The sequence below is a fragment of the Hypomesus transpacificus genome, chromosome 6 (assembly GCF_021917145.1).
Source record: "Hypomesus transpacificus isolate Combined female chromosome 6, fHypTra1, whole genome shotgun sequence".
In the NCBI taxonomy this organism is placed as follows: domain Eukaryota; kingdom Metazoa; phylum Chordata; class Actinopteri; order Osmeriformes; family Osmeridae; genus Hypomesus; species Hypomesus transpacificus.
In genome coordinates, this window is record NC_061065.1 from 14,631,452 (window position 1) to 14,659,202 (window position 27,751).

Sequence of the window (27,751 nt, forward strand, 5' to 3'; positions counted from 1 at the left end):
GTGTGTCACGTGATACAGTAACCAGGGCCCTGTGTCTGCCAGTACAGTGGCAGCAACAGAGACAGTGAAGAGAGGTAAGTAAGCAATTGATCATCCATTGATATGAATCTGACGATAATGACAACAGGTTTCATGTGATTATATAGCAAGGACAACGTTGATATCCCCTTGTTACTATAATGGTCAAAATAATTGGATCTATCGAGATAGGAACGACAAAAAGGTTGCTAATGCTAATTAGCAAATCCATCCAAGTAATGCTATTGCTAGTCAAGCTAGCGAAAGCGAATAGTTGATGATAGTAGTGCCAAGGTCCTACAATGGTCACCTAGCCCGTTAGTAAGTGTCTAGGAAACTAAACATCGTTATTGTATCTGCTTAAAAAACGTAACAAGGTAGTAGGTTGCTTAATGGAATATGAACTTGTTAGTTTGACTAGTTTGTTAGCTAGCAAGTAAGCTAATGGCAGTGTGTGGGCATTTTAACCGTGTTTTTACTTTGATATTTTATGGGCTACCCAGTCAGACCAGCACTCAGTTTTTCTGGCTGTGCCAAATCTGTTTGTCAATGTGTCTAGAAGACCTAAACGCTCATGCAAACCGATTGTCCAGTGGAACTTCCCATAGCCATAGGTATTGAGATTGTGGTAAAATTACCTTAAGATTCTGATAGATTGTTTGTGTGCATTTTGTCTCTATAGGTTATAGCTTCTTTAGAGGAGAGACTCATTGATTCGTCTCTCGAAAGCCTCTATTGTGTTATACGATGGAAATATAGTTCCTCTCATTTTCATTCCCATCTTATATTGTTCGGTTTTTGTATTCATTGTATTTTTAGTGTAATGACAGCTTGGCTACTGTTCTTTGGCTTTGACATCCGCCCACGCACTCTCTCTCACTCCCCATCTCCTCCTATCGCTATCTCCTTTCTCTTTCTGCTTGCTTTTTATGCCAGTAATATGAAGTGTGGTGTTATTTTCTTTCTTTGATCCTTTCGATCATACCGTTTTTGTTCTCATCAGCGCTCCTTGACGGGATTCCCGACGTGGATTGGAAGACAAGTTAGGTGACGTAATGACGTTGCCGGGAGAAGCGGCACTCCCGTGGGTAGACAGCTGATGCGAGGAGTCCCTACTCCTTTCAGACAACGGAAATCGCACAAGGAAAGCGGACAGACGGTTTAACTATGACACACCGAATTTGACCATACAAAGAAAAAAAAGACGCCCCTTTTTAATACAGGGCAGTTTCTGGTTTAGTTTTCATATCATGATCAAGTGAAACAAAAGCCGGTGCGTCTGTGGATATGCTTCTTGTTTGTTTTTTTGAAGATTACAAGAAGAACGATTTTTAAATTAGTTGGTTGAATGGATGAAATGATGAAGCCACAATTGTAATTAAATGGTACATGGATGGGCCTTTTAGTGAATCTTGGTCAGTAGTTTGCCACCCGACCTGTGATCGATACTATTATACCAGCTGATACAGTGGCTAAAGGTAGGACCGATCTGATCATTACATTCACCAGTGCCTTTTCCGTTTATGCAATCTTGATCTGCCACTGTCATTCCACGTTGTAGACGGGCATACTTTCGCAATCAACTATCTTGGAATAATTGAGTGAATGACTTGTATCATTTCAATCAGACACCCTAACCTAAAAGACAAGAACTGCCAAAATACGAATGGGTCCATAGTCCTAGTACATTCTTGAATAGCATGGGGAATCCGTAATAACCCAAGATACCCTCAAGTATTATGCAACACTTTTTGTTGCCCGGTACCGATTTCCTTACATCGGAGGCGAAGTACCCATAACTGGGTCCGCGCTAGCTTCAAACAGGCGCCTTACTTCCGAATCTCCCGGATAATTTTGGAGCAGCGCTCTCAGAAGGAAGGCATGTTCGCCGCCGTGGAACATGGACCCGTGCTCTGCAGCGACTCCAACATCCTCTGCTTGTCGTGGAAGGGCCGGGTGCCCAAGAGCGAGAAGGAAAAACCGGTGTGTAGGAGACGCTACTATGAGGAAGGCTGGCTGGCCACCGGGAACGGGAGGGGAGTTGTTGGTGTTACGTTCACATCCAGCCATTGTAGAAGAGACCGGCCCACTCCACAGAGGATCAACTTCAACCTCCGAGGGCATAACAGTGAGGTAAAATAACTTTGGTTGTTTTATCAACAAAATGTATACATTTCGATGGCGAAGAATGTTTATCCTAATTATTGAAGCTCTTGCAAAATAGTTAATGCATTATGCTCAAAAAGTACTTTTTTTATCATCACCTTAGTGGTAAGGAATAGACATGTTTGATGCCATGTCAATTAAGCACTCTTGACTCATAATTGCACGTTTGTGTGAACAGATTTGAATGCACTGTATTCTCAATGCCTCTCATCCCAGAATTCAACAGTGTTTGAAACGTTCTCTCAGCGTGAGAGTGTCGTTTGGTACTGTGGGTCAGATGGGCCAAGCTGCTGTGTCAGCATTCCAGAAGGCAGCTGACTGGAGAGTGGAGCCCTACAGTGAAGCACTGAAGTGTTGTCCATTCTGCCCACTCACACAGGGCTATAAGCTAGTTCCTGGCTCTCACAGTGACAATATGGCGGAGCGAGGGCCTATGTGCTCCATGTGGCTCGCTGGTCCACCACAATACGGGCCTACTGTGGCGAGGGGTGCTGCTGAGTGGTGCTGAGTAGCCTCAGAACAGCAGCCTGCGTTCCCCCAGGGTTGGGTTTCCTGTCTACCCGTAGAGACGGAGATTCTCCCCTCCTCGTCGTTTCTCCCGTAATGAAGTCGATCATGTCTGTCCTCGGCCCATATTTGATCTAAGGCAAGAAATAAGCGGACGCTTTGGGGGGAATGTAAAATCCATCATTTGGTCGCCTCGGCCCGGCGCATAATTCTGCGTCTTTGACAGTCGGGAAATTACGTAGCCTAATGAGTTCTGTCGGGTTATGACAGATGTGCTCGCTCATTCACATCACAGCTCTGGTGACGAGCAGTGAAATGGAGAGTTGAGGTTCTGGTTTGTGAGACTGAGGAGTGTCTCTCTGGTGAGATGATTTTGGGGTGAAGTGTTTTTTCTCCTGGGACCTGTTGGTGAGGGAGCGACATGGTGTAGAACAGACACGCAGGGAGGTGTCCTGTAGGAAAGGAAGTCATTTTAGTTAGCCTACTTTTCGAACCACTGAACGCATTGATGCTGAGTATGATGACGGTGACGCTGTAGTTATCCTCCATGTTTTAGAAATGCTCCATAGATGATCGAAGGAGAGGAGACATGTTTCCCTTCATGTTAAAACCCCTCTGCAAACCCAAGAAGCTGCTCTCTCAGCATCCTGGGGGGAAACGTCCTTCAAACACCAGCCCTCAACATTGCCATCCTGGCTGAAATGACATCATGTCCTGGCTGTGACAGACTCACTGTTCCCAGTGTAAAACAGACCAGAATACGTTAGCTTATCCTCATAGGACACCGCTATGTGAGCCAAGGTTAAGTAAGCATATTGTTCACCCCAGCTGCATTGACGACATGAGGATTTGTGGTTATCTTTACAACGTGGAAGTTTGTTTTGAACCACAAGTGTCACAAGGTTTTGAACAGAGAGGAGCTTTGAACTGAGGGGTGTTTTGGCCGATAGCCAGTCCTGGTCATGGAGGAAAAGTGGATGGCAGTTTGTGTAGAACGACAGCCACTTGTCTGGCACGTATATCTCTGAGGTGGACGTCTGAAAGATGGGGTCTCAAGGTAATAACAAGAACGGGACCTTCTAGATGGATGCTTGTGTTCTTGCCCTAGTTTACATTTTGTTTAGTTTGTTTGCTTTACTTTTCACCACTCAGTAAGGGCTGGGGCCAACGCTGATTACAAGGTAGCTAGTTCTCAGGGGCGTGTGTGTAAAGTGTCACACCATGTTGGACTACCTGCCATCTATACTTTGTCTTTGTTTCTACCATTCTGGTTTACGTGCTCATGAAAGGATGAGGGGGACAAGAGGGAAAATTCAGAGGAACACAGAAGACACACTGTTGATTCCAAAAGTTGTAAAGTGGAAAGGACAACAGAAGTCAGAGGACAGGAAGAGAGGGAGACTGAGGAGGACAGAGAGAGAGAGAGACGAGAGAGGCGAGAGATACGAGAGAAGGAGGTGATACAAAAGAAGACAAACTAATGGGAAGAAATGGTATGAAAGAGAGAGAGAGACAGAGAGAGAGACAGAGAGAGAGACAGAGAGAGAGACAGAGACAGAGAGAGAGAGACAGAGAGAGACAGAGAGAGAGACGAGAGAGGCGAGAGATACGAGAGAAGGAGGTGATACAAAAGAAGACAAACTAATGGGAAGAAATGGTATGAAAGAGAGAGAGAGAGAGACAGAGAGAGAGAGACAGAGAGAGAGACAGAGAGAGAGACAGAGACAGAGACAGAGACAGAGAGACAGAGAGAGAGACAGAGAGAGACAGAGAGAGACAGAGAGAGACAGAGAGAGACAGAGAGAGACAGAGAGAGACAGAGAGAGACAGAGAGAGACAGAGAGAGACAGAGAGGGAGGTAGTAGGGAAGAGAAAGGGTGAAAGGCTCCTTGCGGCCAGGAGATGAGACGCTTGGCCGTGCAGGGCTCCTCTGGCCAGGTGTGAGTCTCGCACACGCTCTGTGATGTGGACTTCAAAGCGTCACGGCTCCAGAGAGGTAGGAGAAACGTGTGAGACGGGGGGAGACAGAGGGAGATGGGGAAGGAAGGAAGAAAGCAAACGGAGAGGAGAAGCGAGGCAAGCGAGGGAGCGGGCAGCAGGAGATGTCATCATCTGGTTATGTGTGTACCTCGCAGGCCTAATTATTTTTCGTCTTCTCCGGCAGGGCCACTCAGTCCTGCTGTTCTCCCTGACCAGACTGTGTGCTAGCACCACAGCTCTCCCTGACCAGACTGTGTGCTAGCACCACAGCTCCCCCTGACCAGACTATAGCACCACAGCTCTCCCTGACCAGATTATAGCACCACAGCTTTCCCGGACCAGACTATAGCACCACAGCTCTCCCTGACCAGACTGTGTGCTAGCACCACAGCTCTCCCTGACCAGACTGTAGCACCACAGCTCTCCCTGACCAGACTGTGTGCTAGCACCACAGCTCTCCCTGACCAGACTGTGTGCTAGCACCACAGCTCTCCCTGACCAGACTGTGTGCTAGCACCACAGCTCCCCCTGACCACACTATAGCACCACAGCTCTCCCTGACCAGACTATAGCACCACAGCTCTCCCTGACCAGACTATAGCACTACAGCTCTCCCTGACCAGACTGTGTGCTAGCACCACAGCTCTCCCTGACCAGACTATAGCACCACAGCTCTCCCTGACCAGACTATAGCACCACAGCTCTCCCTGACCAGACTATAGCACCACAGCTCTCCCTGACCAGACTGTAGCACCAAAGCTCTCCCTGACCATACTGTGTGCTAGCACCACAGCTCTCCCTGACCAGACTGTGTGCTAGCACCACAGTTCTCCCTGACCAGACTGTGTGCTAGCACCACAGCTCTCATTGACCAGACTGTATGCTAGCACCACAGCTCTCCCTGACCAGACTGTAGCACCACAGCTCTCCCTGACCAGACTATAGCACCACAGCTCTGCCTGACCAGACTGTGTGCTAGCACCACAGCTCTCCCTGACCAGACTGTAGCACCACAGCTCTCCCTGACCAGACTGTAGCACCACAGCTCTCCCTGACCAGACTGTAGCACCACAGCTCCCCCTGACCAGACTGTGTGCTAGCACCACAGCTCCCCCTGACCAGACTGTAGCACCACAGCTCTGCCATGTCAGCACGTTTCTGCCATGTCCCACATCTACCTCATTGAAGGACGCTGAGTTGTCATCACCGATTGTGTGTACGTGGTTGTGTTGGTGTTTCTGTTTGTACGTGTGTGTGTGTGCACAGTTGTGCACGTGCGGCGCGCACATTGGTTTATAGGGGCAGTGAGGCTCTCCTTTGGCCTATATTACAGCAACAGCTGGCAGTGGGACATAAGCATCTTTGCTACAAATCTGTTTGTACATCAGAAATACATATCCTGCAGTAGCTTGCCCCAATTGAAAAGAACAAGTAAAGCGATGGGCCTTTCAATGAGATTGTAATAGCCTCCATCTGCTCCAAGACTTGTTTTAATAATATCATCTGAAAAAGCAGCCCTCCCCCCATCTCTGGGAAGAGTGGAACTTTTCAACGATCCAACAAATAGGACAAGTACTTGACAGTTAACAGTGGTTTGCCTGTCAATCTTATTCCCACCAGAACAGATCACGCCGGCTGATGACAACACTGAGCTTTGAGTTCTGTCTCTTTGTTTGTTTGTGTGTGTGCGTGTGTGTGTGTGAGGGAGTGTGTGTGTGTGAGAGAGAGGGAGTGTGTGTGTGGCAAGCAGTGAGATGAAGGAGCATTAACAGTGACAATCTCAAGGGAGGCGTTTTACTTTTGGGGCTAAAAATAAGAAATGTGTACTGTCATTGGAGACTCTGCAATAAAGAAAATAGGCTGTGTGTGTGTGTGTGTGTGTGTGTGTGGGAGAGGGGGGACAAGTACAATATGAAGATCAACTCCGTTGTGAGTGTGCTGGCTGGTGCATTGTTCTCAGTCCCTCTGTGTCAGGAGGACCACACCCTGTCTTCCCCAGTGGGTTTGGGAGCAGCCTGTCCCCTGGCCTCCCTCCTGGTTCTCTCCTCTGGGGGTAATAAACTGCAGGCTGATTGGAGGTGTCATATTCCACCAGGTGGAGGAGACCCTGGGACCACTGATGACTGTTGATTTGTCTAGCTCTGTCTCTCTTTCTCACTCACTCACTCACTCACACACACACACACACACACACACACACACATAGACCTACTTTTGATATACGTCTGCTCATGACTGGAACGGATCCTTAACTGCGCTCTTTTTACCACACCCAACGACAGAGCACCTCCCTCAAGTCTCCTCGGAAATCACATTTGGGCACTCTGTTGGGCCCGCGGGTGAATAGCTGTGTTTACATCATGACGTAGCAGCCTGCAGCCTGCAGTGGGTCGCCAGTAGGGATCATATCCCCTGGTCTGCACTACACCACTGCTAGCACTCGACAAGCCAGTCCAATCAGAGATGATGATTTGCCAGGAAAACAGCACGGTCTGAAGCCTAGCCTCCAAAGTGGTTGTGTAATCCTGATAAAGCACAGAGCTGCATCCCTCTGCCTGTTTGCCCCTGTGTAAAGCTCTCCTCCCCCCCACCCCCGCCGCCCCATCCCTGAAGCCCAGATGTGGTGGTGGTGATGTGAGTCTATGTTGGGACACGTGTCCACGCGCGCATTAAAAGCAGCCTCCTCCTCCTCCCGCCCCGTGACGCTCCATCCTGGAGCCTCATGAATAAATCAGCTTAGAGCTGTGGAGGAGGAAGAGGCCATGTGGGGACAGGCCCACAGCTGACCTGGGACCTGCCTGGAGAGGAAGGGAGGAGAGGGGGTGGGGGAAGGGGGGAGAGGAGAGCAAAGATGAGTGGGGAGATTAAAAGCGGGGACAGGGAAGGGAAGGGCCAGGACGAGCGGAGGACAGAAGGGAGAGGTGGGGGAAGAGAGGGTGGCTCATCTAGCCGGGGCTCAGTCCTCATGGGTCGCAGTGGATGAGCAGGTGATGGCTAATGTAACAGCTCGGGTCATCCTCAGCCGTGTCCAGTCGGGTTTGGCTGCATCTCTTCCGACGTAGTCCCCCCATCCCCCCCCCATGCAAAACCTGCTGGCTTTTTCTCCTATGTCTCTCTCCTTACCTCTCCCCCCTCGAATCTTTCTCTATTCTCTCCCCCCCCCCCCCCCCTCCTTTCTCTTTGTCTGTTTCTTCTCATTAGGTTAGCAGACCTGCGGCGCGTTCAAGTGTCAAAAGCTGAATGTGCTTACTGGCAGCTTTAGCACGCTAATCTATCTGTCGAGGACTTATTATGTAACACACAAACACCTACACCTGAGAGAGTAGGTGTGTGTGTGTGTGTGTGAGAGAGAATGAGAAAGCAACACGCCATAAAGTCTTGTCCAAGGCCGCCGTGTCCAGTCACTAGCGCCCAGCGCCCAGCGCCCAGCCTCCCATTATAACCAGCGGACATGCGCTTTGATCAGATATTGATATGTAATAAAGTTCTGCACGCCCCCCCCTCCACCTCCAAGGTCCCCTCCTGCTGACCCTCATGTCCCGCAGCAAATCATCCCCCCTCCTGCTCCCGCCCCCGGCATCAGGTCCTAGCGCAGTGCTTTCCTCTAATTGAGTTCCCCCTCTGATTGAATGTCCCATCAGACACTGACACAGAAGGGGGGAGAGAGGAAGAGAGACCAGAGGGACATTATCTTTCCCTCTCCTTTTGTTCTCTCTCTCTGTTGCACTTGCGTTCTTGGTGTGTGTGTGTGTGTTCATCCATCCATGGTGAATGCAAACATGTTTAGAGCCTGTGTGCAATTCACCAGTGGGAAAGCTGCTTCTATGCATAGAAAATGTTAGTCTCACACCTTCCAAATTAAACCACTTTCATATCCTATTCCGCAGATTTCATTAACTTATTCATTAGATTTCCGGTTTCATGAATAAATGAATATGGAACTTATGAAGGTGGTCCAATAGACACAGTGTGTTCGCAGACTTTTGAGAAAGCCATTTGGTTACTGTTATTGTTTTATCAGTCTCTGAGGGGGGGTTATGAGGCGTCTTGTTCCCCCGTCCTCCAGTGTGTCAGTCTCTGAGGGGGGGGTTGTGAGGCGTTGTGTTCCCCTATCCTCCAGTGTGTCAGTCTCTGAGGGGGGGTAGTGAGGCGTCGTGTTCCCCTATCCTCCAGTGTGTCAGTCTCTGAGGGGGGGTAGTGAGGCGTCGTGTTCCCCTATCCTCCAGTGTGTCAGTCTCTGAGGGGGGGTTGTGAGGCGTTGTGTTCCCCTGTCCTCCAGTGTGTCAGTCTCTGAGGGGGGGTTGTGAGGCGTCGTGTTTCCCTGTCCTCCAGTGTGTCAGTCTCTGAGGGGGGGTTGTGACTGTGAGGTTAAGTGTGTAACCAGCAGACTGTCTTCACTGTCTCCATGTGACGTCTGATCCTCTGAAACACTGTGTCATTGTGTGATGCTCTGCTGTCCCTCACGGCCACCCGCCCAGCTCACACTAATCTCCTCGCACACACACACACACTCCCACACACACACACACTCCCACACACACACACACACAGACACACACACTCAAGAATTGCATTCACCTCCGTGGAGAGACCAGGTGCGTGTGTGTGTGTTTCCATGTGTCCGTGTGTGTAAGTGGTTACTTCTTTATTTTCCGGCTGTTCCCTTTTGAGTCTGCAAACCTTTTTTACTGTTTAAAGAAACCGATCCAGTAAATCAATCTAGTTAGCCTGAGAGGGGTCGCAGACAGTGCACTGGAACATCCCGAAATAATCACCGCTTGATGGCCGCCAGAAACATGTCACATGACGTCGAGCCTAGTGTCTCTGTCTCCAGCCCTGTCAACACGCATTACAGAGCAGGAAAGAGCTTTGTGCTCACACAAACATGTCATACGGAGAAACAGAAACGCACACGACACCCTAACTGTGACTGTCCTACCCCCTAACAATCACAACAACCCACTACGGCGTCGCCGGCACATCCTAACAAAGCCCTCCGGAGGGAGCGACATTGACCAACGAAAAGATCCATTCGAATCGACCTGGGCTCCGCGCCTTACAAGGCTCTCTCTCTATCGTGCTGTGACACGGAGGTCCAGGGCCATGATGGAGAGGGCAGGCTGTCCCCTGTGTGTCTGCCCCGCTCTCCCCCTCCTCTCCATCCTCCCTCTCCATCCTCCCTCTCCATCCTCCCTCTCCATCCTCCCTCTCCTCCTCCGGTGCACGGCGCTTCTCTTTGTCCGGCCTCCTATCAGTCTGGACGGGAGTGGGGGACAGGACAGGACCCTCAGACCTCCTCCAGGATGGGGGTCTGTGGGAGTGGGTGGCTGAACGGTGTCAGTCTGGCGTGCAGGGCAACTCATGTTGCGCGCACGCGAGAGACGGGGAGAATGGAAGGCCGGAGGGACGGCCGTTATCGGAGAGAACTTCCCCTCGTGTCCAGTGGAAATGGGCGGCCGTTGGTTGGAGCGCATTTTCATGGTGAAGTGTGTGTGTGTCCGTCTGCACGCGCGTGTGTGTGTGTGCGCTCCTTCGGACACCCACACGGTAGATTCACACACAGTCTCCGTCCCCCTCCAATCTCCAGCACGCACCAGCTTGGACCAGAAGTCATGAGCCCACAAACAGGTGACAGGTGAGCGCTCAGCCCGGCTGAAGCGTGCCCGTCCAACGTGCTCCCCCGTGAAAGCTGCTGCTGAGCGTGATTGGTGGACGAGCGAGCGATTGAGGGGGGGGTAATCTACTGCTGAACCCATACAAGAGCTGATCTGATGGACCTGCGGTCAGTCTAAGCCGCTGGAAAGCCTCTGCTGTGTTTGTTTCTGTGTGTGTGTGTGTGTGCTCTCCACGTGCTTTACAGCGAGAGGAGATCTGCACCAGGCTTGAGATTATACCTATGGGAATAGGCAGAGTCACGCTACAGACCTGAGAGAGTAAAGAGAGAGAGAGAGAGAGAGCGAGCGAGCTCAGAAAGAGAGAGAGAGTTCAGAAAGATAGAGAGAGACAGAGAGAGAGCAAGCTCAGAAAGAGAGAGACTGTTCACACCTACTCTCCGTTCCCACCTCCCCTGGTGTGAGGTACTGCCAAAAGGTCAGAGGTCGCAGCTGTGCTGCAGGTACACTGGGTGTCTGTGTCTCTCTGTCTTCTCCATTGACCTCAGGGGGGTCGTGGCTCCGCCCAGAGCTGCTGTCACCGGCACACCAGACAGCTGGATCTGGTCCTTCAACCCAGCCCCGTCTCTGTCTCTCTCTCTCTCTCTCTCTCTCTCTCTCTCTGTCTCTCTCTCTCCTCTGCAGCACACCTCTTTTTTATCCTCTTTCTGCTCTCTCTCATTCTCTGCCTGTCTGGCTTTTCTCTCTCCGACTTGTGTTTTCTGCTGTGCTATTTTTCCAAACCTCCCTCATCCACTCTCTCTCTTTGTGTTGAGTCAGTCAGTAACGACACCATCCACGTCCCCCTTGTTCAGGGGAAGTGCTGTTTAGCCCCCCACCCAGTTTCAAGTGATGAGTTTGAATGGCGCTGTGGAAAGAGAGCTATTTTTACAAGTATTACACACGAGTTTTTGATTGTACCAGACTGTAGTCTTGAGTGGTGTGTGATGGGTGGGGGGGGGGGGGGGGGGGGGGGGCTAATAAGAACTCATTTTAGACACAAGGATATTAGCACCTCGTTTGCGTCACGTTGGAAACAAGGCTGACCCACTTTCTGATTGATTCCCTTCCAGGCTCTGAATTTAGCTCCTCAATATGTTCTCAAATCTAGTTAACTAACTTTGCTCTTTTCCATTTATTCTGTGATGCGCGTGTGTGTGTGTATGTGTGCTAGGTGGTGCTGGTGCGTTGGAACGAACCCTTCCAGAAGCTGGCCACCTGCGACACAGACGGAGGCATCTTCGTGTGGATCCAGTACGAGGGCCGCTGGTCTGTGGAGCTGGTCAACGACCGCGGCGCCCAGGTCAGACCCAACACTGACCGTGCCTCTAAGCGGACCACAGCACTGCGGGTTATGATGGGGAGGGACATGGGAAGCATAGCTCAGTGGTAGAGGGCTTTGACTGGAGGTCCAGAGATCCCAGGTTCAAATCTCCCCCGTACGTTGCTTTGGCGAAATGATCACGTGTATAAATAGACCTTGTCCCTGTAGCTGACCTTTAACCTCTTCCTCCAGGTGAGCGACTTCACCTGGTCACATGACGGCACGCAGGCTCTCATCTCGTACCGGGACGGCTTCGTCCTGGTGGGCTCGGTCAGCGGCCAGAGACACTGGTCGTCTGAGATCAACCTGGAGAGCCAGATCACCTGCGGCATCTGGAGCCCCGACGACCAGCAGGTAGAGCAGCGCGTCGGCCATGTCGGATCTGTGACCCGGCAGTTTCCAAGGACCCCATTCATTATTCCGTCGTGAGGCTGGAAACTGAGAGCACGGGGCAGCCAGCCTGTGTGGCGGACGGTCGCCATTTTGTGGCACGGCTGTTCCCCTTACATACCTAGAACAGCCCTACATAACAAGACAGGCGGTCAGGGCATCGGAGTTTCGGCGTGTTTAACTGAACCTCAGTCTGAGTGCGTCTTCACCACAACGGACTTTTTGAGAGCCGTTGTGTCAGAGCGCAGAGGTCGCCCGCCCTCCAGGCTGCGTCGTCAGGTGGTATTTGAAGAGGGCCACTGTCAGGGATGTCCCCGTCTCCGTGTTTGTCGGTTTTGTCGGGGTGCATTTGGGTCTGGCCGTGTGGCCACGTCAGCTCAGCTCAGCTCAGGTGTCACTGAACTAGCTCTCTTGTCTGTTTTGAGTTCCCTCTCTTTCACTGTTTTCTCTCCCCCGTCACTCTCCCTTTTTCTTCCTTTTATGGTTTCTGTCTTTTCCCAGCTCTTGCTTCCCGTCTTCCCCTTCTCTCTCTCTCTTTCTCTCTCTCTCTCTCTCTCTCTCTCTCTCTCTCTCTCTTTCTCTCTCTCCCTGTCTCTCTCTCTCCCTGTCTCTCTTTCTCTCTCCCTGTCTCTCTCTCTCTCATATCCGAGAAAGAGTCTTTCGTATGTTCAGTTCTGGTACATTACTCATAGACAGAAAGTGTGGGATCGTGTCTGCCCCTGTAGAGTAGGCTTCCTCTGGAATAGTCCTCTTCTTTTGTCTCAGCATGTCCGCCAGACGGATCGCGCTCACCTGTCCCGGGCCCCTCCTCTTCCCCCTGCAGGTGTTGTTTGGTACTGCGGACGGCCAGGTGATCGTGATGGACTGTCACGGGCGCATGCTGGCCCACATCCTGCTGCACGAGTCGGACGGCATCGTCAGCATGTCCTGGAACTACCCCAACTTCCTGGTGGAGGACAGCAGCGAGAGCGACACCGACTCGGACGATTATTTCCCACCGCAAGGTACACACACACACACACACACACACGGTGCGGTCCCTGTCCCAACAGCCTCCAATGACTAATCCTTCCGGCAAGGTGAGCCTCCCCCCTTCCATCCTCTGTATGTCCACCCCCCATACCCCCTTCTCCCTAGATAGGATAGGCTATTAATACCTGCCTCCCCCCCCCCCCCCCCCCACCTGGGTGAATCAGCCCCACTCATCTTTATAATCTTTGAGAACAATGATTTAATCAGCACACAGTTTTAATCTGTGTAAGATGGAGGATACCGTAGGAGATGGTATGTTCTGGAAACGGAACACCAGAGAACAGCTGGTTCCATCCCACGGATGGAGATGAAAGCAGATGTGTGGCCATCTGTCCTCTACTCCTCCGTTTCCCCCCCCCCCCCCCCCCCCTCTCTCTCTCTCTCTCTCTCTCTCTCTCTCTCTCGCTCATCTCTGTCTCCCTCTCCGCTCTTTTCCTTTGGTGACCTGTTTTGAGAAGAGTAAAGAGAGCTTGTCTGTGGCCAAATGTCTTTCTCCTGAAGGTCTCGACTGAAAGTTATTTTAATGTTAGCCGCCATTTAAGGCCACTGCGTGCTGTACATTCAAACTGCGTTCGAAAAATCAAAATGTTCGCATCTCTACCTTTCATGTGCCATGTTAAAGGCATGTTAAAGCACTGGCTTCGTCCCCCCCCCCCCCCCCTCCCCATACATCTACTGAAAGACGCTGAGCTAATTTCTTCAGGTACTTGTGCCGGCGATGCTCTCTTGACAGGCTAGCGTGATAACTCCTGACCCAACCACAGATAACGGAGGGAGGGGGGGGCCACTGAGGACTGAACACGTGCACACTGCGATGGGGCCTCCGATGGCCACTAAAATCAAGAGAGTGTGAAAACGGACGGAGGAGGGTGGAAAGGGGGGGGGTGGGGGATTGGGGGAAAAGGGCCCAGCGCAGGAGGGGAGGACGTGGCGGGGCGGACGTGTGTGTCATTGGTCCGACTTTGCCACAGGAAGTCCTGATTGCTGACTTGCTGCAGGGGGACGGTGGTTGAGGCTGGGCGGGGCTTGTTGTCGTAACAACAGCAGCTGTCACACAGGCTGAGGCACACGTCACCGGACCCCTGGGTCTGCGACACACACACACACACTAATGCACACACACACACACACACTAATGCACACACACACACTAATGCACACACACAAACGCTGTTACTGATGCGATCATGATGATCGCCAGCTAGGTCTTTATTGGCGGAAACTTGAGCAATAAAACCCATGCTTATAAACACCACCTGGTTTCCTTGATGACAGTTAGTTGCTATTACTGGAAACAAACAGGATGCATGAGAACGTTCTCCACCATGCGTACGTTCTTCAACATGGGTGCATTCTCCAGCCGAATGGTTGACGGGCCCTAAATAATAAAGGACTGTCCTGAATGGCGTTAACACCTGGCCCTTACTCTAACTCCCTTCACACCAACACACATCGTGCCCCTCGGAAATGACCAGGAAGAAAACAGGCCTCGCCCTCTGTTCAGCTCCTCGTCCCAGCAGGATGTTTGATTCCAAAGTAATGTGATGCCCCAGTTAACTCAAAGACACACAGCTGCTAGCGAGGCTCGCTAATGGCTCTGTTCCACCCCTCAGTGTCCGGGCGGAACACGCCTTCCTGCAGGTTCGCGGGGCATGCGGCTTGGGGGAACAGCGGTCGGCCCGCCTCAGCGGTTTCCCAGTCAGTGGGGGAGGGTTTGGTGTTTATGGGTTCTCTCTCTCTCTTCTCCCAGCTCTTGCTTCCCGTCTTCCCCTTTCTCTCTCTCTCTCTCTCTCTCTCTCTCTCTCTCTCTCTCTCTCTCTTTCTACTCTCTCTCTCTCTCTTTCTTTCTATCTCTCTCTCTCAATCTTTCTATCTCTCTCTCTGCCTTTCGTTTATTTCTCCTTCTGTTGCTATGGTTGCATCAATGACCCCCCACCCCCCACCCCAGTGATGGTTTTACAGTGCAGCTGTGTTGTAAAGATCCAAAGTGCTTGCCTTTGCTGGAACACTGATGATGCCCTAATTCACTAATTAAACGAGTCGATAGTAATTGATTGGGCCCTGGAAAATGATCTCCGTAGCTATCTCTCGCTTTCCTTCTCTCACTTCTCTTGCTCTCTCTCCCTCTCTTTCTCTCCCACTTGTTTTCTCTCTCCGTTTATCCCTCTCTTGCTCTCTCCATCTCCATGTCCGTAGGGCTCGTCGGTCGGAGTTGTCCAGACTCTCTACCATTCTGTCTGGCTGCCAAGACTCCACCAACATAAATGATGATGTTAGAATGCACTACATGCAACGCAACACTTCAGAACACAGCACAGCAAACATTCTCATGCTCGTGTGGGACTGAGTGCAAGGGACTCTCTTTTGGAGGGTGGCGGGGGACAGTGTCAGCGCTACATCTCAGTGAAGCACAACATGCTTGTGCTAATTGTCCATGGTCCCTGTCTAGGACGGCCTCAAAAAGGAGCTCGAGTTGAAATGGTGAACAGTAAAGGTGACCGTGTCTCCGTGTCGTTATTCATAGCAGTGGAACACCATCGCACTTGTTTGCGCCAGTAGAGGAGATGGATGGAAGTAAGGTGAAGGCTGTGTGTGTTTGTCTGTTTGAAGAGAAGCACTCACCACCTACTAAAGATAAATCACTTAAACCAGCTGCCAAAGATACTGAAACGTCCTTGTCCCCCTCTCATCTCACCCACGCACACACGCACACACACACACAGTTACTTCCCATCTATATTTATGGCCCACACTGGAAATGCTTATTGATCCAACCTACTATCCTTTCATGTGGTCTCTATCTTCGATGTGACCCATCAATTTCCTTCAAATAATCAATTTATCTGAATTTCATCAAACCACAGAAAGAGGACTGTCCTGCTCAGGTTGTTACCCTCTTCTTTGTGTAGGGACCGCAACCATTAAGCGGTCTTAATGGATTTACGATTGACCGGCTTGCCCTGTGATTTGTAACCTGCCTTTTTGGTTGGGCTGCTTCTTTCAATATGTCGCCGTGACGCGTCTAATGTGGTCGCTGTGGTCCATCCTGTACATGCCGTGGTGGTCGTGGTGGTAAGCGGTTGTGCTAACGCAGTCGTGTGGTTGGTCTCCGTCCTCAGTGCACAGCCTGAAGCCCCTGTTGACGGTCAGCTTCACATCGGGAGACATCAGCTTGATGAACAACTATGACGACCTCTCTCCCACTCTCATCCACACCGGCCTTAAAGGTACACTAGTGTGTGTGTGTGTGTGTGTGTGTGTGTGCATTCATTCTCCTTTGCCTTTTTCTCTCCCCTTCTTCTGTCTACTCCTTCTTCCTCGGCTCGTGTCACCTTGTGTGTGTGTTGTGTGTGTGTGTGTGTTGTGTGTGTGTGTTCTGACCTGCCTCTTGTCTCTCCCCAGATGTGGTGGTCCAGTGGTGTTCCCAGGGCGACCTGCTGGCCGTGGCGGGGATGGAGCGAGCCGCCCCCCCTCCCGACTGCACCCGGAACGCCGTCGTCAAGTTCTACAACGTCCACGGAGAACACATCTACACGCTGGACACGCCCACCCAGGTGAGGCGCAGGGGAAGGCCCACGCACAGACGCACAAACGCGCCCCTCGTGGTTTTCTCCCGGATCACTGTGGTGGTGATCAGCATTATTTCTCCTCTCTTTCCCTCTGTCGCCCCCCCCTCCCCTCCCCCCCAGCGTCCCATCACCACGCTGTGCTGGGGCCACCGGGACTCGCGCCTGTTCCTGGCGTCGGGGCCGGCGCTCTACGTGGTGCGCGTGGAGCACCGCGTGGCCGGCCTGCAGCTGCTGTGCCAGCAGGGCATCGCCACGGCGCTGAGGGAGGAGAAGGACGTGGCCAAGCTCACCATGCCCTCGCGCCTGGGCTCCTACGTCACCACCGCCTTCGCCGCCACCATCAAGGTGAAGTCGGGGTTCCTCGGCCCGTCGGCCGGGTGTCTCGGTGGGGGGTGAATGGGGGTGAATGTTCTCACCTGTTTTGCGTCCATCTGTCACTTTTCTTTGTCTCACATCTCTCCCTCTCTGTCTATCTCTCTCACTCTCTCTCTCTCTCTCCCTCCAGCCCCCCATCCCGGACCCCAACAACATGCGCGACTTCGTCAGCTACCCGACGGTGGGGAACGAGCGCCTGCACTGCACCATGAAGCGCACGGAGGACAACCCCGAGGTGGGCGGGCCCTGCTACACGCTCTACCTGGAGTACCTCGGCGGCCTGGTGCCCATCCTCAAGGGACGGCGAATCAGCAAGCTGCGACCCGAGTTTGTCATCATGGACCCCAAAACGGACGGGAAGGCCGGTGAGTGGGAGACGGAGAAGAATCTCTCGTCATCAGGGTTGATTCAGTAAAAAAAAAAAAAGAATCTCCCTCAAAGTAGAATGTCACCGATGATTTCCCCCATGCACGTTCTACATACAAGACCGGCTCTTCTATAAGTCCGCCAATTCAGACCGGTGTGTTTTCCTCTTCTAAGCCGTGCACACAGCGAAGGGCCCCTTATCCTCATGTGACATCGCACAGGAGGAAACTCTCTCGGAGAACATGGCCGTGCATTAGAATTCCTCCCTGCTGTGACTTTCACTATCCAGACTTAATAGGCTTCTGCCCTTCTAAGGCCCGATGTGGCCGTCCCTTCAGAATGTCCTCAACACAAAGGTGGTGGTAGTGAAATGGATACCGAGCTGTCGTCTTGATAATAAGTTAGAGCATTTTGCGGGTGATCTTTTATCTCTATCTGTCATGTGTTAGGGGGGGCATCAGGCTTGTACCCAGGTTCCCTGTAAGAATGGGATGACTGATACAGGACAGTTATCCAGTGTTGGTTGCCATTGAGCAAGTGATTGTGTTTGTCAAGTTGAGGGTTGAAAGTAAGTGTGTGTGTGTGTCTGGGATGCATAGGGGCCGAGCAGGTCTGTGTTAATTAAAAACTCCTTAATGGGGACTCGGATGGCCCCTGGGCCAGCCATAAATCAGCAATGCCCTCAATCCCCCCCCCACACACACACACACACACACACACACACACACACACACACACACCACGCGCACACACTCATACCACACACACACACACCCCACACAGTGATAAATGAAGCCAGCCATGAAATACATGCAGCCCCATTCTGAATTGAAAGCCCATTAAATAAATGAGCTCGACCCAGACGAGGGTGTATTCTGCGGTTCATGGATGACATATGAATGAGAGGGACGAAGGAGGAGAGAAAGTTACTCTGAGAGGAGAGTTTGGGACTGAATCGGTCTAAATGTTAATGACGGGAAGTTAGAAGTTTGCCTAGTCTAAGTACCTGGTTGGGTGTGCACTCTACAACATCAAAAGTGCAGGGAGCATCCAGCAGCATTTTGTAAACATTTTGTAAAACTTAAACTGGATCTTAAACTTAAGCTTCAAGTACATTTAAACCACAACAAGCAACAAATGAACAAATAATGGAAAATACATGTAATAGTTCCCTGAAGATTTTTATAAGCTAATAAAATGGGTAACAATTAGTAGTCCCAATCCAGCAGCACCAGGTTTTGAAAATGGCCGATACCGATAACCATAAAAATGCTTATTAACATTTAAGTGGCGTCTATAATGGGTCGACCCCTATTTACCTCCCTCAACTTTCGCTCGTTCATCTTCTTTTCTCTCTCTTTCCTCCACCTCCTCTCTCTCTCTCTCTCTCTCTCTCTCTCTCTCTCTCTCTCTCTCTCTCTCTCTCTCTCTCTCTCTCTCCCTCTCCCTCTCCAGACGAAGTGTACGGCAACAGTCTCATCTCCTCCATGATCGACAGCTGTAACTGCTCAGACTCCAGCGACATCGAGCTGAGTGATGACTGGGTGGGGAAGAAGTCTCCCAAGATATCCCGAGGGAGCAAGTCCCCCAAGCTTCCCAGGTAGAGACTCGCCCCTCGGTGTGCTCGGATCAAATACATTCGAATGATTTGCTCTGATTCTTGTAACTTTTCTTAATGCATGGTGTACTCACCACTTTGGTGTCCTTTTCCTTGATTTTTGACGCAAGATTTTTTAAGTAACAATATATTTTGAAAGCCTATTTCCCATCTTAACATGGATATTGTGCTTTCTCCGATGCTTAATTCAAGTGTTTTTGCAAGAAGGAAGGAATATTGGGCTTCACTGTTTTGTTTAGATCTTATTTCACCGCATGCCTAAACCTTCTCTTTTCGTGTGTTACCTTCTCTGTAGAGACTTAGTCTGTCCCTTTACCAACAGGATTAACATCGACCCCCGCAAGTCGCCCAAGCTCTCTCGCACTACTCAGGAGATCTCCAGGTCGCCACGGTTACCCATCCGCAAGCCCTCCATCGGTTCTCCTAGTCTCACCCGGAGAGAGTTCCCCCTGGATGACATCACACAGGTAGTCAGCCAAATCAGCCACTGAATTGGATTGGTCGATATGGTTTTATAATTGATTCATAATGTGACCACTTCCTATTTCTGTGAATAATTGGTTTCTTTAAATATTTGGAATGTTTTGTAAGGTATGTTTTCGTTTGGTCTTTTGCAGCATAATTACCTTGCTCAGGTCACTTCCAATATTTGGGGAACCAAGTTTAAGATTGTGGGGCTTGCCACCTTCCTGCCCACGAATCTTGGTGCAGGTAACTACCCTGCAGAATGTATTAGTATTCATTCTAGATTTGCATTACACAACATAGGGCTGCAGGATTATGGCCAAAGTCATAATCACGATTATTTTGATCAATATTGAGATCACAATGAATTAACACGATTATTTGTTGATTTTAACCTAAACTAATGTTATTGTCACATAGGCTAATTATAACTGCTTTTACATCCGTATTGTGCTACATTCCTGCTAACGTACAAATATGTGCATCAAAATGAAATAGGTCCTCTTATTCACCAAAATTCAGCATCTCCTTAAAGAATAAATTAATTAATAAAACAAAATAGAAAATGTAGCAAAACTTCAACAGGGCACTATTTTCCATTTTACATTGTGTAAATACATTCTAGGAAGCCAAAAAAAAAGAAACTTCGATAAGGAGCGTTCTACGAACGGAATGACGCATTTTAGACATCGCTCGTTCACGCAAATCTGATCGTGGGAGGCCAAAATTGTGATCGTGATTAAAATTGGATTAATTGTGTTGCCCTAACACAACATATTTTAGTTTTTACTCATGGATCACAGTTACTTCAATGTCACTTTCTTCTCCAGTCATCTACAAGACCAGTCTACTGCACCTGCAGCCCAGGCAGATGACCATCTACCTGCCGGAGGTGAGGAAGATCTCCATAGACTACATCAACCTGCCTGTCTTCAGCCCCAACGTCTTCAGTGAGGATGAGGATGACCTTCCTGTCACAGGGCCCTCTAGGGTCTCCGACGACAACCCGCCGTGCACCGTTAACATCCCAATCGCACCCATCCACAGCCCTGCCCAGGCCATGTCCCCTACCCAAAGCATCGGCCTGGTCCAGTCCCTTCTAGCCAATCAGAATGTCCAACTGGACGTACTGTCCAATCCCACGGCCACCTCCGCCGGAGCCTCTGGTGGTGGTGGGGGGTCGGACCAGGGTCAGGACACCATCTTGACCGCCCAGTTTTCGGTCCCTGCCAGGTACTCAAGTCCTGGGCAGGTGATCTTTGGAGGGTTGGAGATGAGCCGACTTCTAGTGGGACCCCCGCCCTCACATCACCCCCAGCAACAAAGTCATCAGCAACAACAGCAGCAACATCATCAGCAGCAACTGCAGCACCAACAACAACAAATTCAGCAGCATCACCAACAGCAGCTTCAACAACACCAACAACAACACCAACAACCACACCAACAACAACATCAACAGCAGCAACATCATCAGCACCAGCAACTCCAACAGCACCAACAGCAACTCCAACAGCAACACCAACAACAGCTCCAACAACAACACCAACAACAGCTCCAACAGCAACACCAACAACAGCTCCAACAGCAACACCAACAACAGCTCCAACAACAACAGATGCAGCAGCAGCAACTGCAGCAGCAGCAGCAGCACATCCAACAGCAGATCCAACACATGCAGCAGCAGCAGCAGCAGATCCAACAGCAGCACCAACAGCAGCTGCAGCACCAACACCATCTCCAACAGCAGCTCCAACAGCAGCAGATGCAACAGCAGCACCAACAGATACAGCAGCAGCTGCAACAGCAGCAGCAGATCCAGCAGCATCAACATCAACAGCAGCAACAGCTGCAACATCAACAGCAAATACAACAACAGCAGCAGCAGCACCATCAGGTGCAGCAGCAACAGCAGATGCAACAGCAGCAGCACCATCAGATGCAGCAGCACCAGCTCTCGAGCCCTGTCCCCTCCCTGTCGGCAGGCCCGGGCTCGGGTGCCACAGTCCACCAGCTCCAGCAGGGGGCTCTACAGATCCAGATCCCTCACCCTCCTCAGGCTGACCTGGGGCCGGAGCGGCTGGTCGCCGCGGAGCACGAGCACCTGCTGAAGATGAAGCCCACGCGCTCGACGCCACAGCTGGCGGAAGGGGACACGGTGGTGTTCAGCGCCCCGCTGGAGCTCAGTAAGATGAACCCCCCGCCCCCGTACCCCGGGACCGTCGCCGCCGCGGTAGCTGCAGCTGCCGCCGCCTCTGCGGCCACCGCCGCCGTGGCTTCCGCCGCCGCCTCCGGGACACCAGGGGGCAACGGCGGCACGCCACCTCCGGGGGAGCTGTGCCTGAAGAAGGGTGAGTTTTCCCTGTATCCTCCAGGCCAGCAGGCGGCGCAATACCCGACTCCCCTGGGGTACGAACGCATCACCACCTTCGATAGCAGCGGGAATGTCGAGGAGGTGTGCCGCCCTCGGACGCGCCTCGTCTGCAACCAGAACGTGTACACGCTGCAAGGCCCCGGCAGTTCAGCCACCCTCAGGGTCACATCGTCGTCGTCATCCTCCTCGGGCGATGGGAAAAAGATCCAGTTGCCCTACGCCTCGGCCACCCTCAACAGACTCACCGTACCTCGTTACTCCATCCCCAGCGGAGACCCGCCCCCTTACCCCGACACAGCCAACCAGAGCAACGGCGGTGGGCGGAGCCCCGGCCAAAGGCTGGACAGCAGTCTGATCCACGCCACGCTCAGGAGGAACAGCCGAGAAGCGGCGCTTAAAGTCTCCCAGATGCTGGACCCTCAGAGAACACTGCCCCCGAAGGCCAAAGCTGGTAATGCGCTGGCAGCCTCCTACCAGCAGAGGGTGCCCACTGCCCTCTACACCTGCAGCCAGTGCAGCAGTAACGGTGGAGGAAGTGGGGGTGGGAGTGCGCCGGGGAGCAGCAACGGGATAGCCGGGGGAACCATCATCAGACAGGACTTCCCTCCGGGGAACGGAGCCCTGCACAGCACGGTGATCGTCCACTCCAACAGCGCCTCCCCGCTGGCCTCCCAGTCTTCCTACAACCTGCTGAGCGCCCTGGACGGGAACGTCAGCGGAGGAGGAGGAGGGGGGGGGAACAGAGACAGGGCCGACTACGTCAACTCCGCCTTCACCGAGGACGAGGCTCTGAGTCAGTCGCTGAGGCACCTGGCTCTAGGGGGCGCCGACGTGTCGGGACTGACCCTGAAGCGACCGCCGCCGTATCAGTGGGACCCGGCTGCCACAGAGGAGGTGTGGGTGCCTCAGGAGCGGACCGCCACCCTGCCCTCCGCCGGGCCCCAGGGACACCACAAACCGCCCCCGCTCATCCTCAGTCCCACCCAGCACCTCGACGTGTCCAGGCTGCCCTTCGTCCTTTCCCCCAAGTCCCCCACCAGTCCCAGCGCAGCAGCCTCCTTCCAGGCTGCGGCGGCCGCCGCAGGCTACCAGATCTCCCTCCAGTACCCTCCAGGCACCACCTTCAATGGACCCCAGCTCCAGCCCATGCCGGGCTCACCGCGCCCATGCTCCCCTAAGGAGTTGGTAGCACCAGTTCCCTTCTCCCAGCAAGATGCCACACTGGTCCTACCCCCTGGTTACCCTCCCAGCCTGGCCAACCTATCTTGCTGCCCTTTGCCACCCATGTACCCAGGAGGCAGCTCCTGCACCGGGCTCCCCGTTCCCCCCATCACCCTCCACACACCCTGGGGCACCTACAACCCCTGCCCCCCCATGCCCAGCCCAGCTGTGCCCCTGCCCCCCAAAGCCTCCCACATGGCGGTGGACAAGTCCCTCCTCTCGCCCCCTCCTCCTCCCCCGCCTCCCCCACCCCCACCCCCGGCGGAGCTGCAGAGTCATGGGGGCCAGCAGGAGGGTTCAGCCATGGCGGAGGCCGGGGACGCCGGCTTCCAGGAGGTCCTCTCCCTCACGGAGAGCCCCGTGCCACAGCGAGCGGCCGACAAGTTCAGCAAGAAGAACCGCAAGCGGCCGGACGGGCGGGCAGAGGAGGCCAACGTCCCTCCGCTGGCAGAGGGAGGCAAGTCGAAGAAGGAGGGCAGGGCTCTGGGGGACTTCAACTCTCTCATCTCCAGCCCAAGGCTGGGCGGCAGGGACAAGAAGAAGCTCAAGGGCCAGAAGGAGCAGCAGCTCAAGGCCAAGAAGTTGAGCAAAGCCTCCACCACCACCAGCGAGTTCCAGGACAGCTCGGAGAGCGAGCCCGAGCTCTTCATCAGCGGGGACGAGCTGCTCAACCAGTGCCAGAGCAGCAAGAAGGGCTGGAAGAGCAAGAGGAGCCTCCGCGCGGCCAGCGAGCTGGATGAGATCAAATGCCGCAAGGCCAATGAGAAGGAGGACCGGGGACTGGGAAGCCAGGGATTCGTCTACGTCATGGCCAATAAGCAGCCTCTGTGGAACGAGGCCACCCAGGTGTACCAGCTTGACTTTGGAGGTCGTGTCACCCAGGAGTCAGCCAAGAACTTCCAGATCGAGCTGGAGGGCAGACAGGTAAGGAGGAGGTTCAACCTGGCTGGGCAGTTAGAATAGAGAGAGGCATTTTGAAAGGCAAGGTATAGAAAACACTGTTTACAGAGAGATCAGTAAGTCAGCATACAATCAAACAGAGCAGTAGCATTTGAGGTAATCCAGATATTGTTTGAACTGAATCACCAATGTGTTTGTTTGTGTCCAGGTGATGCAGTTTGGCAGGATTGATGGCAACGCCTACATCCTAGACTTCCAGTACCCATTCTCTGCTGTGCAAGCCTTTGCAGTGGCTCTGGCCAATGTCACTCAGCGCCTGAAATGAGTGGTCCCGCCCCCTTGTCCTGAATCCTACGACTCATCTGCTGGAGCGACATGGTTATTTAAGTTGAAGTTACTGTTCTTTTTTTGAAGAAGAAGAGACAGAAATCAAACCCTGGATTGCAGACGGGGAAATGAAACAGGCAGTACTGCACTGCACAATGGTGCCACCAGAGGGTGCAATAAGCTTGCAGGTGCCAAGGAGGGGCTTCATAGTCTGCCATGTCAGGGAGGCAGTGGTCTTACAGAATGCCCTCTGGGTCAAAGATCTCTGATTTCTGTAGTCGTCATGCATATAAATGCTGCTTTAGCTGAAGGAAGCTAATAGAGTTTAGCGGACACTTAACTGACAACCAAACGGTTTGAGTTCCAGATGACTCTTTAAGAGTCGTCATCTCTGTGCGGTCATGAAAAAGAGTGGCAGTAATACTTGAAAAAAAACTATCTTTGGAGATTGAAGATGTCGCTATTGTCTTTTTCTCTTTACTTCTTTCTTTCCCAGAGCGCACAGGTACTGCTGGGCACTGAAATCCATTGCTGTATGAAACTTCAGTGAGAAACGTTGTTAGACTGCTTTTTGCTCTTAGGCTTGAACTTAAAGATCAAACTTTGTGGACGAAGAAAAGACTTCTCTCTCTTTTCTCTTAATGCTCTCTTATTTTGTTACAATCTAAATTAATCTTGGCTGGAATTGAGGCTTCAATATATGCATTTTGTTGTTGGAGCACTGGTGCAAATTGTCTCGAGTGTCCTGTTGCTAAGTACTCCGGGAGCAAAGGGGAAAAAAGAGATGTAAGCTGAACTCCTTTTACCAAGTTTCACAAAGTTGAAATTTGAAGGAAAAAAACATGTCGCTCACACATGGATTTATTTATCAATGTATTTGTTTTCCCTCCTGTTGCATACGTCATATGTTATTCTCAATTTTATTTGTGTAATAATGGTTGTTCATATTAATATTATTATGATGTCATACTTAGGACCTTGTTTATGTAGATTTCAAGGTGTCAGCTTTAGTTGGGAGACAGGTTACTATTTCAATAATGTTTGATTTTTGAACAAATACAGTTAGAAGAATTAGACTCTGAGGTGTGAACAAAGGAACTGTGACCGACACCCTGTACTCTTTGATGCGTCTCCCATTTCTCTGTCATTGTGATATTGTGATAGGTCACAAAGAAGAGGTCCTAGAGGGTCAAGGTTCAACCATCTGATCCCTGGCCTTGCTCTCAACATCATGTCCTGTTTTAACAACACGGAAATGCTTCCCTCCTCTTCCTCTCATGAGGGAGTCGTTGATCTAGAATTTCTTTTTCGGGTGACAAAGCAGTGTGACACATGTTCATGTCCCGTCGTAGTCAATGAGTGACTACCCGATGGAGGAGAGCAAGGGAGGGTGCATTTGAAAAGTATTTATAAAGGGCCGTGAAATGATTTGTCACGTGCTGTCACTTCTGTGAAGTGAATCAGTGGGTAGGGGTGGTGAGAGTCCCTGCTCTTCACCCCCTACTAAATGTAATGTAAGCAAGGTACAGGAAATATATTTTTATTTTTCACCTATGCCATTTCATACTTGTTTTTTTTGTTGGTTTTTTTACGTCATGTAAATATCTGCAACATATCACTGGTAAATGTTGAGTAAAACCATCTGATGGAGTTTGAGGGACAGCAGTTTACATACCTCTCCACTGTGTTCTGACGTAGAGAAAAGCGGGTAGTGTGACATTAATGCATCTACAACAGATAACCATTCGGAATCACTCATGCAGTTTCGGTCTTAGCTCTGGTAAAGCGTCAAACGGTTTGACATCCCCGCGGTTTAACGATCTGAAATGGAAGCATTGTTTAAATGGAGACTAATATGGGAGGTTCAGGGTGGTGCTTGAGCTGCAGCTGATGATGTAGCCTGTTGTCAGCATTATCCGTTTTAGGTTTAATTACGTACATAATGGAACTACACCAGCGTTACATTGCAAATGTATATTTGACAAGGATCAGAATAGGGTAGCTTGGCCTAATTTGATGAGAAGTATAGGCCTACTCCAGAAGTGTGTGCCAAAAGATTAGCTCAATTGTAAGAAACATGATGACGATATAAAGGGGAAGAGAGGTTTCAGTGTTATGTGTTTTGAGCTTGCGAACAAGAGAGGGGGATAGATCACTCCTGACCAGACATGCATCTTGACAACAATTAGATTTTTTCTTTGATTTTATAAGCTTTTTTTTCTTCTTCTAAGATGCATGACAGTTGGCTCTCTTATTCAAAAGCGAAACTTTTGAATAAGAGCTGGGAAGAATTTTGCTTGAATCAATGACCCATTTGTATTGTGTTAGTCTAGTTGTGCAATATTTTCGAAGGAAATATTTTTCCCGCTTCTTTTTATTTTCAATAACAATTTTCCCCCAAGTTATGTGGAGATAAACTGTAATCACCATCTTTTTTGCTTGTCTGTACATTTAATTTATATGAGATTATTTCCTGAACTAAAGGCTGTACATAACTTGACTTTTGCTGAACATTTATTTGTCTTGCTATGGGTTTGTTACTGACAGCTCATTTGTGGGGTGTGGTAGGTGATTTGATTTTGACCAGGCAAACTTTCTGTCATTGAGTTTGCATTGGATGGAAAAGAGTAAGTGCCCAGTTATTGAGTGTAGTTGGTATTGTAGTCGTTTAGGATGTAGCTGTCAAGTTAAAGTGTGTCTGTGTTCAATTGTGAGGTCAATGGATCCCATCAGTGTTATCTATTATCTTCAGTCAGTGCGTGCATTTCCACCAATCCCCCTTCAGAAAGCAAATGCATTTTTTACTGTTACGATAATCCTTTTGTTTGTTATCATAATGCAATGAAAATCTACAAGATCAATGCTGACATGTTCATTTCTCTTTATTATGTGTTATTTCGTCACAAATCACAGTCCACCTGGGTTCACATAAATCACTGAATACATGCTGCCTGGTTGTTGGTTGTGAGGCTTGTTCATTAAATGATTTTGATGAGGTGACCTATTATAGACATTGTAGGATTTGGCTTTTCTTTTGAGAAGAAATGTGCTTCGTACATGTAGACGTAGAAAAATCTAGGAGAAAAAAAAAAAACTTGAAAAAAAGAGTCTGATTTGGTGACTGAATGTTTATAGTGAACGGTAGTAAGGCATGCCATGTAAATTATTTTACAATTGTATATGTCACGCATCTTTTGAATAAAATGTCATTGTTTCAGAGAACTTTGCTTGTCAATGATGTGCGTTAATAACACTATCATCAGATCGTCTAAAAATAAAACACAGAAACATTACACATTACACATGACACTTACGTAATCAAGCAATTAAACCATTATAAAAAATATTTACTACAGTCGATATTATTGGGCTGAACACATCTGCCTTACTGCAGTGAACTGTCATGCATCAAGAGCGCTGTTCACTGAGCTGTCTCTATCCTTGGTGCTGATTTTTATCCACGTGACC

At 50.7% G+C, this 27,751-nt stretch overlaps 1 protein-coding gene across 1 annotated transcript; it reads left to right on the forward strand.

Moving 5' to 3' along the window:
* Positions 1–14: 14 nt before the first annotated feature.
* tulp4a (TUB like protein 4a) lies at positions 15–27,499 on the forward strand. The gene is made up of 14 exons (XM_047021349.1): positions 15–74; positions 1,022–2,151; positions 11,497–11,625; positions 11,839–12,000; positions 12,860–13,040; positions 16,188–16,295; positions 16,471–16,622; positions 16,758–16,982; positions 17,143–17,377; positions 18,834–18,978; positions 19,319–19,463; positions 19,614–19,707; positions 20,292–23,980; positions 24,165–27,499. The coding sequence occupies exons 2-14, from the start codon at positions 1,900–1,902 to the stop codon at positions 24,279–24,281; spliced, it is 5,634 nt and encodes a 1,877-aa protein (XP_046877305.1). The 5' UTR covers positions 15–74; positions 1,022–1,899; the 3' UTR covers positions 24,282–27,499.
* The last annotated feature ends 252 nt before the right edge of the window (positions 27,500–27,751 follow it).